Below are 22088 nucleotides of genomic sequence, written 5' to 3'. Positions count from 1 at the left end.
TCCCTCAGTGGATGGATGGTAATCTACCTCCCCCGGGTGCCCCTGGAGAAGTTTCAAGAGAGGCTCAGAGAAGGCCCCAGGTCCTCACAGAGAAATGCTAAGCTTGGCTGTCATGCTGCCCTTCTCTGGAACATCACTTTCTGGACCACTAGGCCCTTGGCTGCCTGCCTCTGGTCCTTCAGGTCTCTGTGCTACCATCACTACATCTCTACTCTGGCTGTTTCTGGGTCACTAGTCTCTGTGCCACTATTTCTGAACCACTTGTCTCTGCTCTGGCAGTCATTGGGTCACCAGTCTCTGTGCCACTATCTCTGTACCACTGGTCTCTTCTCTGCCAGTCTCTGAATCGTCAGTCTCTACACCACCATCTCTGCACCACTGGATTCCGCTCTGCCTGTCTCTGGGCCACCAGTCTCTGTGCCCCCATCTCTGCCTCACTGGTCTCTGAACTGCTGGGCCCGGGGCTGGGGACAGGGCCCAGCTCAGATTTCTCTGCTACACCAGGTCCTTCCATCTGGGTCTGGGCCAAGGCAAACTAGGGGAGATATGCAAACTTGCTCCAGGAGGGGGATTGTCTACCACCCTATCTGATCCCAGTCCCATCCCACTCCCTGGCTGTTCCAAGCCTGCTTTCTGCTTGCTCTGAGCTCCCAAGGCACTTGAGAGAAAAGGGACTCAAGAAGGAGCAGGAAGCCACGATTTTCTTCCGGAGTCCCAGAAACTTGCAGCCTTGGGAGCCAGGAGTCAGGGAGGAATGATGCCCTCTGTTGTGGCAGAGAGACTGGTCATGGCTGTGGCTGTAGCCGAGCTGGTGTCCACCCTGGGGATAAATGGCTTCATACTGGCAGTGAACATCCTGGACTGGGTGAGGGGAGGCCAGGTGACCTCCTATGACCTGATGCTGAGTGGCCTTAGCGGCTCCCAGCTGTGCCGGCAGTGGTTTCTGATGCTGGATGCCTTCATTGCCTCTGGGTACCTGACCATGTCCCCACTGCAGGTTTGGGCCACCACCGTGCTCTGGCAGCTTACGAGCCAGGCCAGCCTCTGGTTCGCCACCTGTCTCAGCCTCCTCTATTTCCTGAAGATCGGCACCTTCACTCACCCTGGCTTCTTGTGGCTGAAATGCAGGGTGCCCAGGCTGGGGCTGCAGCTGCTGCTGGGCACCTTGCTGGTTTCTGCCATCTCCACCCTAACCCTGCTGCTGGGGGCCTCCAAGGCAGCACCCTGGGGAGCCTTCTACGGAGAGGTCAGGAACTGCTCGGACCTACCAGACAGCAGAAGGATATTGGACTTCTACCTCCCTCTGCTCCTGAGCCTGGAGTCCCTCCCACCCCTGTCCATCTTTCTGGTCTCCATTTCCCTGCTGGTCAGCTCCCTGCTAAGACATGTCAGGCACATGGGCCACCTCGCCACCGGCCATGGGGACCCCAGCCCCAAGGCCCACATCACCGCCACCAAGACTCTGGTGGCCTTCCTCTTCTTCTACCTTCTGTTTGTGATTGCCAACTTCCTTGTGGTCACTCTGGACTGCCCCAGCAGCTCAGGGGCATTCTCCACAGGCCTGGTGCTCATGGGTGCCTGCGCCTCGGGAAACGGAATTTTCCTGGTCCTGGGTAACAGCAAGCTGAGGAAGGCAGCAGAGGCGCTGGTCACATGGGCCACCAGGACCCTGCAGAGATCCTTTGGGGTGGCAGTGGCAGCAGCTCCATCTGCTGCCTGAAGGGAGCCAGAGGCTTGCAGCTGGGAGGGTCCCGTAAGGATGCCAACAGACTGGGATCCCCACAGATTTAGCTGTCCATGGACGGACTCCCCATGACCTGGGCTCTCTGCCGGACCGAGCTCTTGGCCAGAACAGACTCCCCATGGATCAGGCTCCCTGCCAGACCAAGCTCTCATCCAGATCAGACTTCCATGAACTAGGCTCTCTGCCAGACCAAACTCTCCACCGACCAGATTGCCCATGGCCCAGACTCTCGCCCGGACAAAGCTCTCCAAGGACTGGACTTCCTATGGACTAAGGTTCTCTGCTGGGCAGGACTCCCCATGATCCAGGCTCTCTGCTGGACCAAGCTCTCCACTGACTGGACTGGACTGTCCATCAGACCAAGTTCCCAGCTGGACTGGATCCCTGTGGCCCAGGCTCTCCCCAGGCTCAAGCTTTCCACAGACCGGACTCCCCATATCCCAGCCTCTCCACAGACCGGACTTTCCGATGGACCAAGTTCTGGGTCTCAATGATTCATCTCAACTACACCGAGTGGACTTCTCTGCTGAAGAGGGCAGGAGGGCTGCCCCCCTCAACTTTTTCACCTTGTGTGGTTGGAGCGAGATGGGCTCTAAGCACTTCTTTCTTCTCTTTACCCAACTCGACAATTTTGCCCTGACTATCTCGGCCAGACAGTGTGAGGATGAGGGCAAGAGATGCCCCTGGAATCTGTTACAGTGCAAGAGAAAAAAGCAAAGTTCAACTGTAAACCACCTGATGGAGGTGGTAACACATATCCAGATGTGTTGTTTTCAAATATCTGTTATCACGATTCCCAAAAACTCCAGATCCAGAGGTTTCTTCTTGAAATTCATGGGCAGGTCACAGCAGCACTCTAAGATCCAAGTAAGCCTGGCTGGGATCTGTACATGGCCAGACACTGTTGGAATTCCCTGCCAAGGGATGTTTGCTGGTTCCAGAAGATGAATTCCATCCCTCCTCTCACCATTGGAAATGGTCCTTCAGGTGCAAATCAATATATCTCTGTTTATGTCAACACAAAAAGAGACAAGGTGCTGTGCATTTGTGTGTGTGTAATTGTGCATGGGTGTTTATATGATTGTGCATATAATTGTAGGTGTGTAGGAGGTCATATAAGTGTGTGTAATTGTGTATGGGTGTTTATACGGGTGTGCATGTAATTGTGTGTATGTTTATATGATTGTGCATTTAATTGTGGGTGTGTGGGAGGGAGTGCATATGTGTGTAATTGTATTGGGTGTTTACATGTGTGTATATGTAATTGTGTGTGTGTGTGTGTGTGTGTGTGCATGCACGCACGTGCGTGTGCAAAAGAATCTCCTTACAAAGTTGACCAAGTCAAAATTTTGCCAGTTTTGAATAAAAATAATTTTCCTTCCAGTTAGAGTATTTTTTCTATGGTATTTGTTAAGCACTTTCTATGTGACAGGCACTGTACTAAGCACTGGGGAAGATACAAGCTAATCAGGTTGGACATAGTCCATGACCTACATGGGGCCCACAGTCTTAATCCCCATTTTGCACGTGAGGTGACTGAGGCCTAGAGAAGTGAAGTGACGTGCCTGAGGTCACAAGCAGACAAGTGGCCGAGCTGGGGTTAGAACCAGGTCCTCTGATTCCCAGGCCCAAGCTATTTCCACTAGGCCACACTGTTTTATTAAAAGCTTTTTATGTGCCAAATACCATTCTAAGCAGTGGGATAGATAGATGGTAAATAGATCAGAAATGGTCCCTGTCCCACTTGGGGCTTACAGTCAGGTTCACAATGAAGCTTTTTTGTTTGACTTTCACTGAAACCACTAGGGGCAAAGGCCCCTGGTTCAGCCCCATAGATGACCAACCCACCAACATCTCCTGATCCAACCCAGCTGTAGGTTCATGGGACAGAGCCGTTCAGGGGAGATTTTAGGGAGGTCAAGCCTGATGGTTTAAATTTTATTGAGGAAATAGTTGGCAAGCTCATTAGGGTCAAGAGATAGAGGAGGTGGGAAAACAGGGTCAAGGAGGGAGTTATATCTGAAACGGCTGATGTGTGTATGAGCTATGGGAGTCAATATTCATTCATTCATTCATTCATTCATTCAATCGTATTTACTGAGCACTTACTGTGTGCAAAGCACTGTTTGGGTTACTCAAACTGAATGAATATGGGGGGGGATCCTGGAAGGTGCAGGAGGATTAGGTGGGGCAGTTCCTGGCAGAAGCCCAGAGGGAAATAATGAGCCAAGGGCAGGGTGGTGGGAGAAGAGCAGTTCCCAGGAGCAGCACAGCAATAAATAAAACAAAAGGATCATGGGCTCAGGGCACTTACTGGTACAATGGACGAGGAGAAGAGAGCTGCAACAAGACCAGATAATCCCATCATTTTTTGATATTTGTTAAACTCTTACTATGTGCCAGGCACTATACTAAAGCACTTGAGTAGATACAAGTCCTTTTCCCATATAGGACTCAGTCTTAATCCGGATTTTACAGATGAAGTAAGAAAGAGAAGTTAAGTGATTTGCCTAAGGTCACACAGCACTCAAGTGGTGGAGCCAGAATTAAAATCCAGGTACTCTGACTTGTAGGCCTGGGCTCTTTCCACAGCAAGAGAGTAGTTTTGTAGTGGGGTCAGAAAAACTGCCCCCTTTCTCTACATCAATCAGCCAATCAATCAATCATATTTATTGAGCGCTTACTGTGTGCAGAGCACTGTACTAAGCGCTTAGGAAGTACAAGTTGGCAACATATAGAGACAGTCCCTACCCAACAGTGGGCTCACAGTCTAGAAGACAGATGGTAGATAGATACATGATAGATGATAGATGATAGATAGTGGTTCCTTCCAAGCCCGAACGTGTACTTGCTGATCTGGCCATGACCTTCTGCTGGAGTCCCTCGAGGTTCAGTTCTGGGTCCCCTTCTACTCTCCATCTAAACCCACTCCCTCAGAAAACTCAACTGCTCTCATGACTTCAACTACCATCTCAAAGGCAGATGATTCCCACATCTACATCTCCAGCCCTGATTTTCTCTCCTCTACAGGCTCACATTCCTCCTGACTTCCAGACATCTCTACCTGGATGTCCCACCAGCACCACACACTTATCATGTCCAAAGCAGATCACATCTTCACACCCAAACCCTGTCCTCCTCACTGATTTTCCTATCACTCTAAACAACACAGCCATTCTGTCTCACAAGCCCATGATCTTGCTATTCTAAACCAAAACCCCCCCTCCCTTGATGCTATGGCTTCCTTGAGTTATTGCCCCATCTCCCTCCTACCATTTCCCTCTAAACCTCTTGAAAGAGTTGTTTACTCCCCCTGCTGTCTCCACTTCCTCTCCAATTGCCTCTTTGATCCCCTCCAATCTGGCTCCTATTCCCTTCACCCCACAGAAACATCCTTCTCTAAGGTAACCAATGACCTTCTTCTGGTCAAATCTGATGGTTTCTAATCCATCCTAATCCTTTTAGACCGCTCAGCTGCCTTCAACACTGTAGACAACCCACTTCTCCTTGAAACTTTATCCAACCCATGGCTTCATTGACTCTGCTCTCGCTTGGTTCTCCTCCTATCTCTCTAATCTCAGCTCCACCACTTGTCAGCTGTGTGACTTTAGGCAAGTCACTTAACTTCTCAGTGCCTCAGTTACCTCACCTGTAAAATGGAGATTAAGAATGTGAGCCCCATGTGGAACAAACTGATAACCTTGTATCTACCCCAGCACTTAGAACAGTGCTTGGCACATAGAAGGAGCTTAACAAATACAATCATTATCATCATCTGACAACTCCTTCTCAGTTTCTTTTGCTGGACTCCTCCTTTGCCTCCCACCCTTTGACGAGGTTGGGGTGGAGGTCTCTCTCAAGAATCGGTTCCGTACACCCACTCCCTCTGATTACTCATTCACTCCCATGGTTTCCACTACCATCTCTATGCAGTTGATTCCCAAATCTACGCCTGCAACCCTGATCTCTTCTTTTCTGCAATCTCACATTTCCTTCTGCCTCTGGGACATCTCTACTTGGATGTCCTGCCAATACCTCAAACTAAAGATGCCCAAAACTGAACTCCTTATCTTCCCACTTAAACCCTCTCCTTCCACTATCTTTCTCATCACTGTAGACAATACCATTCTCCTCCATATCTCCCAAGCCCATACCTTGGTATTGTCCTTATCTCATCTCTCTCATTACAGTCACAAATTCAATCTATAACCAAATCTTTTTGGTTCAACTTTCCCAACATTGCTAAAATCCATCCTTTCCTCTCCATTCAAACTGCTACCACACTGATCCAACCACTTATCCTATTCATTCATTCATTCATTCAATTGTATTTATTGAGCACTTACTGTGTGCAGAGCACTGTACTAAGCGCTTGGGATGTGCAAGTTGGCAACATATAGAGACGGTCCCTACCCAACAACAGGCTCACAGTCTAGAAGGGGGAGACAGACAACAGAACAAAACATGTAAACAGGTGTCAAAATAGTCAGAAAAAATAGAATTAAAGCTATACGCACATCATTAACAAATAAATAGTAAATATGTACAAGTAAAATAGAGTAATAAATATGTACAAATGTATATACAGGTGCTGTGGGGAGGGGAAGGAGGTAAGGCGGAGGGGAGGGGGGGAGGGGTAGAGGAAGGAAGGGGTTCGTCTGGGAAGGCCTCCTGGAGGAGGTGAGCTCTCAGTAGGGCTTTGAAGGGAGGAAGAAGGCTAGCTTGGCGGATGTGTAGAGGGAGGGTATTCCAGACCAGGGGAAGGATGTGGGCTGGGGGTCAATGGCGGGACAGGCGAGAACGAGGTACAGTGAGGAGGTTAGCGGCAGAGGACCGGAGGGTGCAGGCTGGGCTGATGAAGGAGAGAAGAGAGGTGAGGTACCTGACTACTGCATCAGCGTCCTCACTGACCTCCTGTCTCTCCTCACTCGGGTCAATACTTCACTCTGCTGCATGGATCATTTTTCTACAAAACCATTCAGTCCGCATCTTTCCACTCCTCAGGAACCTCCAATGGCTGTCCAGCATCAATGGTTAGAGACTCCTTACCATTGGCTTTAGAGCACTCAGCTAGCTTGCCCCAGCCTACCTCATCTCACTGATCTACTACAGCCTAGCCCGCACACTTTGCTCCTCTAGCACCGGCTTACCCACTGGGCCCTGATCCTTTCTGTCTCACTGCTGACCCCTCTTCCACATCCTTCCACTAGCCTGGAATTCCCTCCTGCTCCACATGTCCCAGGCCACCACTCTCCTCTCCTTCAAAGCATTATGAAGGTCACATCTCCTCCAGGAGGTCTTCTCCGATTAAGAAGCAGTATGGCTTATTGGAAAGAGCATGGGCCTGGGAGTCAGAAGGTTATGGGTTCTAATTTTGACTCCGCCACTTGTCTGCTATGTAACCTTGGGCAAGTCATTTCACTTCTCTATGCCTCAGTTACCTCATCTGTAAAATGGGGAGAGAAACTGTGAGCCCTTTGTGGGACAGGGACTGTGTCCAACCCAATTTACTTGTATCCACTCCAGCGCTTAGTGCAGTTCCTGGCACATAGTAAGCAATTAACAAATACCATTATTATTATTATTATTATTATTCCCCAGCTCCTGCTCTCTGCTCTGATGAATTGCCATATCCTTCACTGACAAACCTGAAACCAACAGGGAGGATACACCCAAATCTTCCCCAGACCCTGCTCCCTCCTCCCCTCATATACACTCTCTCTTATCATTCCCGGCTGTCTATCAAGATAACTCCGATCAGGTTTTGAAATCCACCCCTTCCACCTTGCTCTTCCAATGACATCTCTTCACACCTTTTAAAAACATTTGTGTCCACCCTTCTTCCCTGAATGCCCTATTTAACCGCTCACTCTGATGGCTCCTTCCCCTGTGCTTTCAAACACATCCAAAGGTCTTCTAGCCTAAGAAAACCATCTCTCAACCCACTACACCACCCTGCTATTGCCCCATCTCCCCCTTACTATTTCTGTCCAACTCCTTGAACAGATTGTCGACACCCACCACCTTCACTTCCTCTCCTTTAACTCTCTCCTCGAACCCTCTACAATCTAGTTTTTGCCCAATCTACTTCATGGAAACCGCTCTCTCCAAGGTCACCAATGAACTCCTCCTCACCAAATCTAATGGCCTGTACTCCACCCTAATTCTCCTCGACTTCTCAGCTGCCTTTGACACTGTCGACCACCCCCTTCTCCTGGAAACAACCTTGGCTTCACTGAAACTGTCTTCTCCTGGTTCTCCTCCTATTGCTCTGGCTGCTCATTCTCGGTCTCTTTCATGGGGTCCTCCTCTGCCTCCCATCCCCAGACTGTGGGAGTCCCCCAAGGCTCAGTTTTGAGTCCTCTTTTATTCTCATCAATCGTATTTATTGAGCACTTACTGTGTGCAGAGCATTCTCCCTTTACATGCACTCCTTTGGGGATTCTATCCATTCCCATAGCTTCAGCTATCATCTTTACATGATGACTCCCAAATCTATCTCTCCAGCTCTGACATCCCCTTCTCTACAATTGCACATTTATTCCCACCTCCAGGATTTGATAATAATAATAATGATAAAAATTGTGGTGTTTGTTAATTAGTTGTAGTATTTGTTAAGCACAGACACAGTCCCTGTCCCACATGAGGTTCTCAGTGTAAGAGGGCGGGAGAACAGGCATTGACAGATGCGGCAATTGAAGAACAGAGAAGTTGTGACTTGCCCAAGGTCACACAGCATGCAAGTGTGACCTTCAAGAGTGGGATGGCCTAGTGGAAAGAGCCTGGGTTCTAGTCTCTCCCTGGTCCCAGGAAAAGAGGCCAGTTCAGGAATCCTCCTATGTCTCTGCCCTCACGATATGCAGTCAGTGGTGAATGAGTTTGATCAAAGGACCATCTAAGGGGTCTCATGAGGTGCACAGGGCAACGGGCCTGGCCCACGTCATCCCCCTGGCCTGGAATGTCCTCCCTCCACACATCCGCCAAGCTAGCTCTCTTCCTCCCTTCAAAGCCCTACTGAGAGCTCACCTCCTCCAGGAGGCCTTCCCAGATTGAGCTCCCTCCTTCCTCTCCCCATCCCTCCCGCCTTACCTCCTTCCCCTACCCACAGCACCTGTATATATGTATATATGTTTGTACATATTTATTATTCTATTTATTTATTTTATTTGTACATATTTATTCTATTTATTTTATTTTGTTAATATGCTTTGTTTTGCTCTCTCTCTCCCCCTTCTAGACCATGAGCCCACTGTTGGGTAGGGACCGTCTCTATATGTTGCCAAGTTGTACTTCCCAAGCGCTTAGTACAGTGCTCTGCACACAGTAAGCGCTCAATAAATACGATTGAATGAATGAATGAATGAGTCTTGAAACACAGCTGGCTCCAGATTCTGCTTGGCCAATCCCTTGACACCACAGGAAATTCCCCTTGCAAGTGTCCTCTTACGACAGAGTGCCAGTCATCCAGGCATGCTGCCAGCAGCACGGAGAAGGTGGTGGCTGTCAGAGTCTGGTTTCTGCCCCCGCAGACAAGGCCAAAGAAAGACGCCCCCTCAGGGCTCTGCATGCTGGGCTCTGGGCTCTGGACCCCAGAGTTCCAGGCTCTGTCCCCTGTGTTCTGCGCTCTGACCCCTGGGCTCCGGGCTCCAGGCTCTGCATTGAAGGCTCCATGAAACTGAGGGGCTCCTGCAGGGGCCCCTCTCTGTTGAACTGACCGACAGGACCGTGCCTGGCTTCAGAGGGCAGGAATCCAAGCCCACCCCAGCACAGCAAGGCCCCTACCGGTGAGTCTCTCTCTTTGTCCCCTTAGACACTTGTTTCTCATAGGGAGTCGCCGGTCTCTGAGTGTGGAGAGGCTGGGGTGGGGGGGGCAACAAGGAACACACTTACCCTCTGGACACCTTTGCCCTCTCTTGCTCGTGTGCCCCTTTGGTTAGGGAAATGGGGTAAGCTGGACTGTGACCCCAGGCAAGAGCAAATGGCACAATGTAGGGACAGAGATGGCTGCTTTTCCAGGGGCCAGCTGAGGGGCAGGCATGGGGAGGTTTGGGAAATGGCCACAGAGCACAGAAGCAGAAGGAGGTGAGGCAGTGAGAGGACCCCTTTTAGACTGTGAGCCCACTGTTGGGTAGGGACTGTCTCTATATGTTGCCAACTTGTACTTCCCAAGTGCTTAGTACAGTGCTCTGCACACAGTAAGTGCTCAATAAATACAATTGATTGATTGATTGATTGACCCTTCCCTTGCTGCCACAGATCTGCCAATATGTCCAATCCAGGGATGGTTCCTACGTCCCCTCCACTCCAGGGCCCACACCTGCCTGGCTGCTGTCTGACCCCACCCTCCCAGGCTGCTGCTGGGCTGAGCTGTGGTGCTGTCCAGGACTCTTGCTCCCAGAGACGGGCACCTTCTGCCCCATAGCAACCTGCAGGCCCACTGGGAGAGCCAGTCGAACAGCGTGGCCTGGTAAGAAGCAGTGGGGCCTAAGGAAAAGAGCCTGCGGCTTGGGAGTCAGGAGACCTGAGCCCGAGTCCTGACTTTACCACTTGTCTGCTGTGTGACCTTGGGCAAATCACTTAGTTTTTCTGTGCCTCAGTTTCCTCATTGGCAAAATGGGGATAAAATATCTGCTGCCCTTCCCCCATAGACAGTTTTTGATCTAAGTACAGTGTCTGACACATTGAAAGAGCTTAACAAATACCACAACTATTATTACTCCAAGACCTGAGCTCTCCCTTTCATTCATTCATTCATTCAATCATATTTATTGAGTGCTTACTGTGTGCAGAGCACTGTACTAAGCGCTTGGGAATAATAATAATAATAATGGCATTTATTAAGCGCTTACTATGTGCAAAGCACTGTTCTAAGCGCTGGGGCGATTACAAGGTGATCAGGTTGTCCCACGGGGGGTTCACAGTCTTAATCCCCATTTTACAGATGAGGAAACTGAGGCACAGAGAAGTGAAGTGACTTGCCCAAAGTCACACAGCTGACAGTTGGCGGAGCCGGGATTTGAACCCATGACCTCTGACTCCAAAGCCCAGGCTCTTTCCACTGAGCCACGCAGTACAAGGGAGACGCAGGGAAGTACAAGTTGGCAACAAATAGAGACGGTCCCTACCCAACAGAGGGCTCACAGTCTAGAAGGGGGAGACAGAGAACAAAACAAAACATATTGACAAAATAAAATAAGTAGAATAAATATGTACAAGTAAAATAAATAAATAAATATAGTAATAAATACGTACAAACATATATACATATATACAGGTGCTGTGGGGAAGGGAAGGGGGTAAGGCCAGGGGGGTGTAGAGGGGGACAAGGGGGAGAGGAAGGAGGGGGCTCAGTGTGGGAAGGCCTTCTGGAGGAGGTGAGCTCTCAGTAGGGCCTTGAAGGGAGGAAGAGAAGGAAGTGGAAGAGAGCTAGCTTGGCGGATGTGGGGAGGGAGGGCATTCCAGGCCAGGGGGATGACGTGGGCTGGTGGTCGACAGTGGGACAGGCGAGAACGAGGCATGGTAAGGAGATTAGCAGCAGAGGAGCGGAGGGTGCAGGCTGGGCTGTAGAAGGAGAGAAGGGAAGTGGGGTAGGAGGGGGCGAGGTGATGGACAGCCTTGAAACCGAGGGTGAGGAGTTTCTCCCTCCCACCCCCAGCTTCAGATTCATTCCTTCACTTGTATTTATTGAGCACTTACTGTCTGCAGTGCACTATACTAAGCGCTTGGGAAACAATGACATTTTCTGCCCATGACGAGCTTACAGTCTAGATGGGGGAGACAGACATCAATACAAAGAAATAAAATTACGGATATGTACATAAGTGCTGTGGCACTGGGAGGAGAGAAGAGCAAGTCAAGGTGATGCAGAAGAAAATGGGAGATGAGGAAGAGTTGGGCACAGTCTGGGAAAGCCTCTTAGAGGAGATATGTCTTCAGTATGGCTTTAAAGCGGGGGAGAGTAATTGTCTGGTGGACTTGAGGAAGGAGAGTGTTCTAAGCCAAAGGCAGGATGTGGGCTAGGGGTTGGTGGTGAGATAGGGAAATTGAGGCACAGTGAGGTTAGCACTAGAGGATTTGCTCACTGCCCAGAACACAGACCATTAATCCCTGCCACCCTCGCTTACTGTGAGCTCTTTGTGGCTAGGGAATGTGTCTGTACATTGTTACATTGTACTCCCCCAAACACTTAGTACAGTGCTCTGCAAACAGTAAGTGCTCAACAAATATGACTGAATGAAAGAGTATTGTGCCCACAGTACTGGCTGGGTCCACTCTGCCTGCTGGGCCCACTACGCTAGCTGAGATAGTTGTGTCCACAATGTCCCCTATGCCAGCTGTGCCCACTGTGTCCCCTGTACTTTTCACTTGTCTAGATTGTGAGCCCGCTGTTGCGTAGGGACCATCTGTATATGTTGCCAACTTGTACTTCCCAAGCACTTGGTACAGTGCTCTGCACACAGTAAGCGCTCAGTAAGTACGACTGAATGAATAATGAATAACTATGACATTTGTTAAACACTTGTTATGTGTCAAGCACAGCTCTAAAAGCTTGGGTAGGGTAGGTACCAGTTACTTGGGTCAGACCCAGTACCTGCCCCAAATAGGGTGCACAGTTAGAGGTTTTGAATTCCCATTTTATAGTTGAGGAAATTGAGACAAAGAGAGATGAAATGACTTACCCAAGGTTACACAGCAGACAAGTGGAGGGGCAGGATTAGAGCCCACATCCTCTGATTCCCAGGCCCACACTCTACCCCGCACCCCGCACCCTCCGCTCCTCTGCTGCTAATCTCCTCACTGTGTGTCGTTCTCGCCTGTCCCGCCATCGACCCCCAGCCCACGTCATCCCCCTGGCCTGGAATGCCCTCCCTCCCAACATCCTCCAAGCTAGCTCGCTTCCTCCCTTCAAGGGCCTACTGAGAGCTCACCTCCTCCAGGAGGCCTTCCCAGACTGAGCCCCCTCCTTCCTCTCCCCCTCGGCCCCCTCTCCATCCCCCCCGTCTTACCTCCTTCCCTTCCCCACAGCACCTGTATATATGTATATATGTTTGTACATATTTATTACTCTATTTATTTATTTTACTTGTACATATCTATTCATTTTATTTTGTTAAGATGTTTGGTTTTGTTCTCTGTCTCCCCCTTCTAGACTGTGAGCCCACTCTTGGGTAGGGACCGTCTCTATATGTTGCCAACTTGTACTTTCCAAGCGCTTAGAACAGTGCTCTGCACACAGTAAGCACTCAATAAATATGATTGATTGATTGATTGATTGATCCACTAGGCCATGCTTCTTCCCACACACTACACCCATGCCAGCTGTGCCCACTGTACCTGCCACATGTGCTGTACCAGCTGTGCCCACTGTGCCAATGGACCATTCGTGGACCAGTTCCCTTCCATGGTCAGCAGCCCTGGATCCTGAGGGTGGAGACAGTGGGGGCAGATTCCGAGGTTGGAGATGACAGCTTCCATCTGTCCAGTTTTCCTCAGCCAAGACCATCCAGTTTCCAACTAGCCTGACCCCCATCAAGTCTGGATCCAGATCTGGCAGCTAAGTGTCCCATGTTTTTATGGTTGGCATCGGCCTTCATCTGCCTTGGACGCGGCACCAGTGTACATTGGGACCAGGGAGGGGACACTGCGGGTCAGGAGGATGTCTATGCAGTGGCGGTTGGGGGTAGGGGAGCAGTGGTGGGGGGAAGGGGGTGTCAGCGGAATATGACAAATAGTCCAAATCAGCCTACTGCCACCAAATGGCAGGCATGCCATAGCCATGTTAGGCCACATGCCCACCTGTCAAGAATGATGTTACATGCTGGTGCTCCCCACAGTCAGTACTTCCCACGGCTGGTGCTCCCTTTGGCCAGTGCTCCCGGCAGTTCATGCTCCCCATGGTAGGTGTTCTCTGGGTTAGTGCTCCTCATGGTCAGAAGCGGCTGACCTGCCAGAAATGGAAGTCTTGGGGACAAAAAGGCAGCAGAGCTCAGTAGACCATATTGGAGGCTCAAGGAAGGGGAGAAAGGACCATGATGCAAATGGAGAGCAGTAAGTCTGAGGGGCAGAAATGTGGACCTCTGCTCCTCATCCCCAGAGGTCAGAGGTCAATCACATACACCTCTGCTCCTTAATCCCAGAGGTCAGAGGTTAGACGCTTTTGCCTCTGCTTCTCACTCTGATAGATTAGGCCCATCCCAGAAGCCAGATACATCTGTCTCTGCTCCTCACCCCCAGAGATCAGAGGTCAGTCACGTTGGACTCTGCTCCTTGCCTTCAGTAGTCGGTCTGGGGAGAGCCCAGGAGCCTGGCCATACGTTCAGCCCATGGAGGGGCTGTTCCCAGTGGCGAGAAGCAGCACGGGCTTGTGGAAAGAGCCCAGGCCTGGAAGTCAGAAGGAACTGGGTTCTAATCCTGGCTCCGCCACTTATGTGCTGTGACCTTGTGCAAGTCACTTCACTTCTCTGGGCCTCAGTTACCTCATCTGTAAAATAGGGATTAAAACTGCGAGCCCTATGTAGGACAGGGACTGTGTCTGACCCAATTTGCTTGTATCCACCCCAGTACTTAGTACACTGCTTGGAACACAGTAAGTGTTCAACAGATATCACAATTTTTATTATTGTTTTAACTCTTCCCAGGACAAGTTGTGCCCCAGCCCTTGGCCCTACCCCCATCCCTTCATCTGTCCTTGCCCCTCCCACTGGGCCTGCCCTCATACCTCCTCTCATCTCCTGCCCTCCTTCCTCTGTCCTCCCACCCGCCACTCAGCAAAACTGCTTTACTGGCTGCAGCCCCAGCACAAGTCTTCGGCCAGGCCAGCAGGGGGCTGGCAAGCCACCTGGGTAATAATAATAATAATAATAATAATAATAATAATAATAATAATAATAATAATAATAATAATAGTATTTGTTAAGCACTTACTATGTGCAAAGAACTGTTCTAAGTGCTGAGGGGGATACAAGGTGATCAGGTTGTCCCAAGGGGGGCTCACAGTCCGTGGCTCAGAGAAGCAGCATGGCTCAGTGGAAAGAGCACGGGCTTTGGAGTCAGAGGTCATGGGTTCAAACCCTGGCTCTGCCACTTAGCTGTGTGACTTTGGGCAAGTCACTTCACTTCTCTAGGCCTCAGTTACCTCATCAGTAAAATGGGGATTAAGACTGTGAGCCCCACGTGGGACAACCTGATCACCTTGTATCCCCCCAGTGCTTATAACAGTGCTTTGCACATAGTAAGTGCTTAACAAATGCCATTATTATTATTATTAATCCCCATTTTACAGATGAGGGAACTGAGGCTCAGAGAAGTTAAGTGACTTGCCCATGGTCACACAGCAGACATGTGGTGGATCTGGGATTCGAACCCATGACCTCTGACTCCAAAGCCCATGTTCTTTCCACTGAGCCATGCTGCTTCTCTGCTTCTCTTCATGCTGCTTCTTTGGATCCTCTGGGAGCATGACCACCACCAGGGGGTTTTGGGGCCACACAGAACTGGACCTGGGATCCAGGTCAATTTGCGGAGCTGACGCAGAATTTTGGCTAAATAGCTTCAGTGGCTTTGAGTGTCCCTGGCTGAGTCTCTCCACCCACCACAGATCCCACCATGAACTGGGCTGCAGTGATACCTGGGCTCATCGTCCTGGTTTTGAAAGTGATTGGATCAACGCTGTTCCTCCAGTACTGTAAGTCTGCACCTGCTCAACTCCTATCTCCTACCACTTGCCAGCCTGTCCTGGGGCCCAGGGATGGGGAATGACGGGGCTCGGGGAGGAGGAAGGTGGAAGAGGATGGGGCAAAGGATGGGTTGGGTAGGGGTGTGTGGGAGGGGCAAAGGAGGATCTGGAAACAGAGATGGTGGAGACGGCCCCTGGGGCCCATTCAGGTCAACCTTTCCCTCAGCCCCCGGGGAATCTATGGTCAGTGGGCTTTCCTCCCCTGAATTATCCCACAGCCATACCTGGGAGGATGTGGAGCCCAGCAGCCCATGCCCCACACATCCCTGGCCGGGGCTAGGAGACTTGGCCCTGAGAGCAGGGTTGGAGTCACCAAGAGGCCAAGAGGCTGGGCAGGCCAGCACCCATGACCTCTTCCCTGTTGCTCAAGATGAGTGGCAGCAGGTTCTTATGTCACACGGGGCTCAAAGGGAAATGGGGCAAATGGGAAGGAAGAGGAGTCGTGTCAATGGTGGGGACTAGGTCTCAGCTGTGCCCGACCCTGGTCCACAAAGACCCCTGAGGGCCGACCTCCCTGTTAATCCCACTCAAACTGGCTCACTTCTCCACGTGTAACTGGTTCCACATCCCAAATCCGGGGGCCTCCCTCCTTTGCCCCAGCGAAGTCTGGGCCAGCCTGCAGCCTGTAGCCTACAACAACTACCCAGCTTCAGCTTCAGCTAGAGCTCAGGAACCTCCTTCTCCAAGGGTGTCTGGCTGTTCCTCCATTAGGAAACTGGTCAGTCCCTTTGCCTGGGGACCTGGCCCATATCTCCATCTCTCCAGAAGGCTGGCCTGTCTCTTTGGAGTACAGACACCATGCCCTTTCCTCTGTGTGTGTGTGTGTGTGTGGTGGTGGTGGCGGGGGGGCTTGGAGCATGCTTATGCTCTTCCCTGCTCCTAAGGGGAACAGGAATCTCTGATGTCATGGGACAGATGGCGGCCGTCTGTCTACCCTAGGGCTGGAGAACTTGGGGTGCACGAATGACTAGGCCCGTGAAATCCACCAGGGAGATTGAGGTTCAGCCGAGCTAATGAAAGGCTGAGATTAACTGTGCCTTCCGAGGTCAAGGTCAATATGTGGATTGATTCCAGTTTCAGAGATCTTTCCACCTGAGACCTTCAGTGACCCACCCAACGCCACCACCAGGAGCAGCGGGACAGGTAACCTTAGCATCGGGGGTGATGGAGACAACAGACGACACCCACTCCACCATCATCCCTTCTACCTCTTGAAAGCCCTTTCTTTCCCAACCCTCTGGGGAGGAAGTGATGGGGCGGGAGACATATACCCATCTTGCAGATAAGGAAATGGAGGCCCAGAGTGGAAATGCAGCAGGCCAGGACCCAACTGGGGAATACGATCCAGGTCTCCCAGTTCCCAGCCCCTAGCTACCTCCTCAACCCAACCTCCTCTCTAGAAACCTCCCATTCCCAACTTATCTTTGCCAGGCTCCTCTGATGCACCCCCACCCCCATCCCCTCCCCCCACACATGTGTACCTTAGCATGAGAGGGGCTGCTGGAGAACAAGTGATAGAGTGAGGCACAGTGAAGGGGAAGAGCACAGAATTGGCATAGCATTCCTGGTGTCTTTCCAGTTCATGCTGGAAGGTTTCCGGTTTCCTACTATGTTCCCAGTGCATTTCTACTGAAGAAAGCTCCCTTTTCCACAAAACTGCCCAGCTCCCAAAGGCCACAGCCATGGCTGGGCTCCACCTGACAAACATCTGTCCTGGGAGATGGATTGATGGGAAGTTTGGTTGATGGAGGTGGTGGAGGGTAAGGGGTACTCCACTATTCCAGCCCACCTCTCACACCCCGGGCCTGTCCCTGCTTTCACAGCTTGCCCCATTCTGTGGCAATTTCATGGGGGGAGATGCTATTTCTTTTCCACCCAAGAGAAGGCCTGGAACCAGAGCTGGGATACTTGCACCCAAGAGGACGCCTCTCTGGCTGTTGGTACAAGCAGAGCAAAACTGGTGAGAACTCAGTCAGGCCCAGAAGGATTGGTGATGAATATCCCTGGGGCTGTAGTGGAAGGCCTGCCTGTGACCCCGGCACCGGAAGCGAGGGGGCAGGGGTTGGGGGTGCAGACCCAGATGTGGGCAAGCCCTGAGGTCATGGAACTTGGGCATCCCTAGACTGGTTCTTCCCCTTCTCCCTCCCCATCCATTCACCCTCTCTCCTTGGCTTGCCCTCCCCAGGAACCCTGGGGTCAGTTAGATACTAATAATAATATTTGTGGCATTTGTTAAGTGCTTACTATGTTCCAGGAGCTGTTTTAAGTGCTGGGGTAGGTGTAAGACAATCAGGTTGGATATAGTCCCTATCCCAGGTGGGGCTCAGTCTCAATCCCCATTTTACAGATAAAGTAACTGAGGCACAGAGAAGTGAAATGACTTGCCTGAGGTCACACAGCAAACAAGTGGTGGAGCCAGGATTAGAACCCATGTCCTTCTGACTTCAGGTCCGTGCTCTATCCACTACACCATGCTGCTTCTCTAAGAGGATGGTGTGGCTCGCAGCTCTTGTCCTTCCTGGGCAGGACTGCAGGACAAAGGCAGGGTCAGGCAGAGACCTCTACAGAGGGAATGCTTGTGAGCAGCAAGAGGCAGGTGAGGACAGGAGCTGAGTTTGGAGGAGGTAAAAGTCTCTACCTTCCTTCCCCTGTAGTCCCAGCTGACTATGGGAAGCTCCCAGCTGACTCAGGACATTTTCTAGCTGGCTCTGGAGCACTTCTAGACTGTGAGCCTGTTGTTGAGTAGGGACCGTCTCTATATGTTGCCAACTTGTACTTCCCAAGTGCTTAGTACAGTGCTCTGCACACAATAAGCGCTCAATAAATATGATTGAATGAATGAACTTCTGATTGGCTCCGGACTAATCCCAGCTGGCTCCAGTCTGCTCTTTGTTAATAATAATAATAATGATGGCATTTATTAAGTGCTTACTATGTGCAAAGCACTGTTCTAAGCGCTGGGGAGGTTACAAGGTGATCAGCTTGTCCCACGGGGGGCTCACAGTCTTAATCCCCATTTTACAGATGAGGTAACTGAGGCCCAGAGAAGTTAAGTGACTTGCCCAAAGTAACACAGCTGACAATTCCCGGAGCCAGGATTTGAACCCAAGACCTCTGACTCCAAAGCCTGTACTCTTTCCACTGAGCCACACTGCTTCCCCTTGTTGGCTCTGGACTGCTCCTAGCTGGCTCCTGGCCACTCCCAGTCAGTTTTGGATCACTCCCACAGCCCCTAGATAGTTCCAGGCAGCCCCCAGCTGGCTCTATGCCACTCCTAGCCGCCTTGGGCTGTTCCTGGCTGATTCAGATCGGCCCACACCAGCTGGCAATGGACCCCTGGGATTTCCCAGGCAGTGTGGCGGACAGCCATCCTTAGACAAGAAGAACCTGGAGGGCAGGGGGAGAGCAGACAGGGAGGGGCTTCAGGACTCTCTGGCTTGGCACTGGACTTCAGTTCATCCCGCTCTCATGAGTGAAACCCAGCCTACCGGCAGCCCTCCCCAGACTCGGTACCACACACACTGGACATTGGCGGGATGAAGGGCTCCAGGCGAGGGCTGGGACAACCATGGTGAAAGATGTGGGGAGGAGGAGGATGGGCTGAAGAGATTTGGGGGCAAGGCTCAGGAGAGAAGAGAGTTGGGAATCAACCCCAGGGGACTTGGAGCTGGTCAGGAAACAGGACTTTGTTCTCTTCCAGGATTTCCTCAACTCAAACACGAAATTCGAATCATACTTTGTCGGCCTGCGTTACCACCACTCCGATAGCAAGTGGAGATGGGTGGATGGCATGGAGCTCAGTGCTGACATGTACGTGCACCAATAATTATTTGGGTGAACCTGGTACTTTTGGGGCTGGCACCAGCACCAGGGACAGTAGGGTGGAGCACAGAAAGCCGGGTGACCCAAAGCTGGATGGGTGGTTGGGCACGTGGTGCATTTATTGGGCATGTGGTGGAAGACTGATGGGTATGTGATGAGCATCTGGTGGGCACACAGGAATGTGGTGAGTGGATCCATGGTGGATGTGTGGTGGTCTCAGTGGGTATATTATGGGTGGATCACAGGCACACTGGGCATGTGAGCACGTGGTTTACATGTGGTGGGCTCGTGATAAGCATGTGGTGGGGATGTGGTGAGTGCATGGTGAACATGTGGCAAGCGCATGGTGGACTCATGGTGGGTATGTAGTGAGCTCATGATAGGTAAGTGGTAAGCACCTAGTAGGCACATGATAGACACAAGGTGGATTTGGAATGAGCATATGGTGGGCACATAGCGAATGGATGGTGGGTATGTAGTGGGTACCTTGTGGGCATGTGATAGGCACGTGATGAGTGCAAGGTGGACACGGAGTGAGAACATGATTGGTATACGGTGGCACCACCAAGGTCTTTTGGTCAATCAGAATCAGAATGATCAGGTTCCGATTCCCAGACGAGATCTCCTCTGACTAGGGCTGGGGTGAGGCTGGGGTGGGGGTGGGAGTGGAGCAAGGAGGAAATTTAGCCACAAGAGAGCTCCCAGGCCTTGTCCAAGATCCTCAGCCATCAAGGCCTGAGAGGACACCTTGACTGCCAGTGGTGTTTGGGGAGAATGGGGTTGTTCAGAATGCAGGGGCAGTCAGTGGTGGCAGCGGTGGTCCTAAGGACCAATGCACTGTGGTAAGCCCTTGGGTGAGACACGTTCCTCTGCACAACAAGGAGCTGTCAGTGTTGAGGAGAGCTCTGGGCACCCATCCTGGAGAAAGAAGTGGGGCCGGGAGACCTCCACTTATGTTCGTGTTCACTGTCTCTTTCTCCCCCTCCCTCCCTCCCTCCTTCCCCAGAGCTATAACCCGGCGGCCGGATTTCGACTGTGCCACAGTGGGATTTGGCAGAACACTGAGCCCCACACTGTGTGACAATGCCCACCGCTGGGTCTGCGAGAAGCCCGCCCAGTGATGTGGGAAGCCCGAGCAGGTGTGGACCACAGACCGGAGCATCTCCTAGGGATCGAGAGTGGGCGAAAGCACCGGATTGATGCATCAGCTGGTGATCTGGAGTGGGCAGAAACCAGAGAGCAATACTTCATCAAGAGATCTGGGGGCGTTGGGGTAAAGCAATGAGCCACCGAGGGATCTACAGCAGGCATGAACCAGACAGCAATGCTTCATCTAGGGATCTACAAGGGATCTGGAGCAGATGAGAACAGGAGAGCAATGCTCCAACTAGGGATTCATAGCAGATGAGAATGGGAGAGCAATGCTTCATCTAGGGATCTTGAGCAAATGAGAACAAGAAAGCAATACTTCATTTAGGGATTTAGAGCAGAAGAGAACAGGAGAACAATGAATTATCTAGGGACGTAGAGCAGGTGGGATCAGGAGAGGAGTGAATTGTCTAGGGATGTAGAACAGGAGAGCAAGCTACCATGCTGATCCAAACATTTATCCTATTCCGCCTTGAATACTGCATCAGCCTCCTTGCTGACCTCCTGGGACTTTCACTCCAGGCCATACTTCACTTTGTTCCCCGGATCATTTATCAACAAAAACGCTCAGTCCATGTCTCCCCACTCCTCAAGAACCTCCAATGGATGCCCATTCACCTCTGCATCAAAAATAAAAAACTTCCTTACCACTGGCTTTAAAGCACTCAGTCAGCTCGTCTCATCCTACATTATTCATTCATTCATTCATTCATTCAATTGTATTTATTGAGTGCTTACTGTGTGCAGAGCACTGTACTAAGCGCTTGGGAAGTACAGGTCGGCAGCACATAGAGAGGGTCCCTACCCAACAACAACACTTCACTGATCTCCTACTACAGCCCAGTCCACACACTCCACTCTCTATGTCGGCTAACTCACTATGCTCCAATCTCATCTATCTTATCACCAACCCCTTTCCCACATTCTCCCCCTACTTGGAACTCGCTCCTCCTCCATAAATGCTAGACCACCACTCTCTCCACTTTCAGAGCATTATTAAGGTCACATCTCCTCCAAGAGGCCTTCCCTGATTATGCCCTCTTTTCCCCGGCTCACTCTCCCTTCTGCATTGTCTATGCACTTGGATAGGTAACCTTTGGATACTTGATCTTCACCCCACCCACATCCCCATAGCACTTATGTACACATCTTTAAATTATATATTATACATTATCTATTTTTGTTAACATCTGTCTTCCCCTCTAGACTGAAAGCTCATTATGGACGGGGAATGTGTCTGCTAATTCTGTTGCATTGTACTCACTCAAGTGCTTAGTAGAGTGCTCTGCCCATTGTGAGTGCCCAATAAATACCATTGATTGGTTGACTGATTCTTCCAGGGATCGAGATCAGGTGGGAACAGGGGAGCAATGAGTCAGTATCTAAGGATCTAGAGTGGTTGGAAGCAGAAAAAGAAAGAATTAGCTGGATATCTAAAGCAGGAAAGTAATGGACTATCTTGGAATCTAGAGGCGGGGGAGAACCAAAGAGCAACAAAATACCTAGATTCCAGGAACATATGCTTCAGCTTTCAGCTTCAGGGACACAAAGGGAAGTGAGGTATTCTGGAGAATAAATGTTTCTGACTGTGTATGATCAACACCTAAATAGGATCCCAGGCCTTGAGGGAGGCATGTG

The 22088-nt window shown here is 50.9% G+C and overlaps 2 protein-coding genes across 2 annotated transcripts; both read left to right on the top strand.

The window, feature by feature from the left end:
* Positions 1 to 787: 787 nt before the first annotated feature.
* Positions 788 to 1720, top strand: LOC119944545 (taste receptor type 2 member 7-like). Its single transcript, XM_038765526.1, has one exon. It carries the CDS (start codon positions 788 to 790, stop codon positions 1718 to 1720), a length of 933 nt encoding a protein of 310 aa, XP_038621454.1.
* A 7731-nt stretch (positions 1721 to 9451) lies between these two features.
* LOC119944540 (C-type lectin domain family 5 member A-like) lies at positions 9452 to 20422 on the top strand. The gene is made up of 6 exons (XM_038765512.1): positions 9452 to 9528; positions 15342 to 15428; positions 16554 to 16622; positions 17303 to 17439; positions 19180 to 19289; positions 20308 to 20422. Exons 2-6 carry the CDS (start codon positions 15350 to 15352, stop codon positions 20420 to 20422), a joined length of 510 nt encoding a protein of 169 aa, XP_038621440.1. The 5' UTR covers positions 9452 to 9528; positions 15342 to 15349.
* Positions 20423 to 22088: the final 1666 nt, after the last annotated feature.

This window comes from Tachyglossus aculeatus, chromosome 2 (assembly GCF_015852505.1).
Source record: "Tachyglossus aculeatus isolate mTacAcu1 chromosome 2, mTacAcu1.pri, whole genome shotgun sequence".
Classification (NCBI taxonomy): domain Eukaryota; kingdom Metazoa; phylum Chordata; class Mammalia; order Monotremata; family Tachyglossidae; genus Tachyglossus; species Tachyglossus aculeatus.
The sequence above is the reverse complement of the archived record's forward strand: the minus strand, read 5'-3'. Positions and strand labels throughout refer to the sequence as shown.

Coding starts and splice junctions, on each gene's coding strand:
- LOC119944545 (XM_038765526.1), top strand. CDS start 788: ATGGCTGTGGCTGTAGCCGAGCTGGTGTCCACCCTGGGGATAAATGGC.
- LOC119944540 (XM_038765512.1), top strand. CDS start 15,350: ATGAACTGGGCTGCAGTGATACCTGGGCTCATCGTCCTGGTTTTGAAA. Junction 15,429..16,553: donor AACGCTGTTCCTCCAGTACT/GTAAGTCTGCAC, acceptor GATTGATTCCAG/TTTCAGAGATCTTTCCACCT. Junction 16,623..17,302: donor CACCAGGAGCAGCGGGACAG/GTAACCTTAGCA, acceptor CTGCTTTCACAG/CTTGCCCCATTCTGTGGCAA.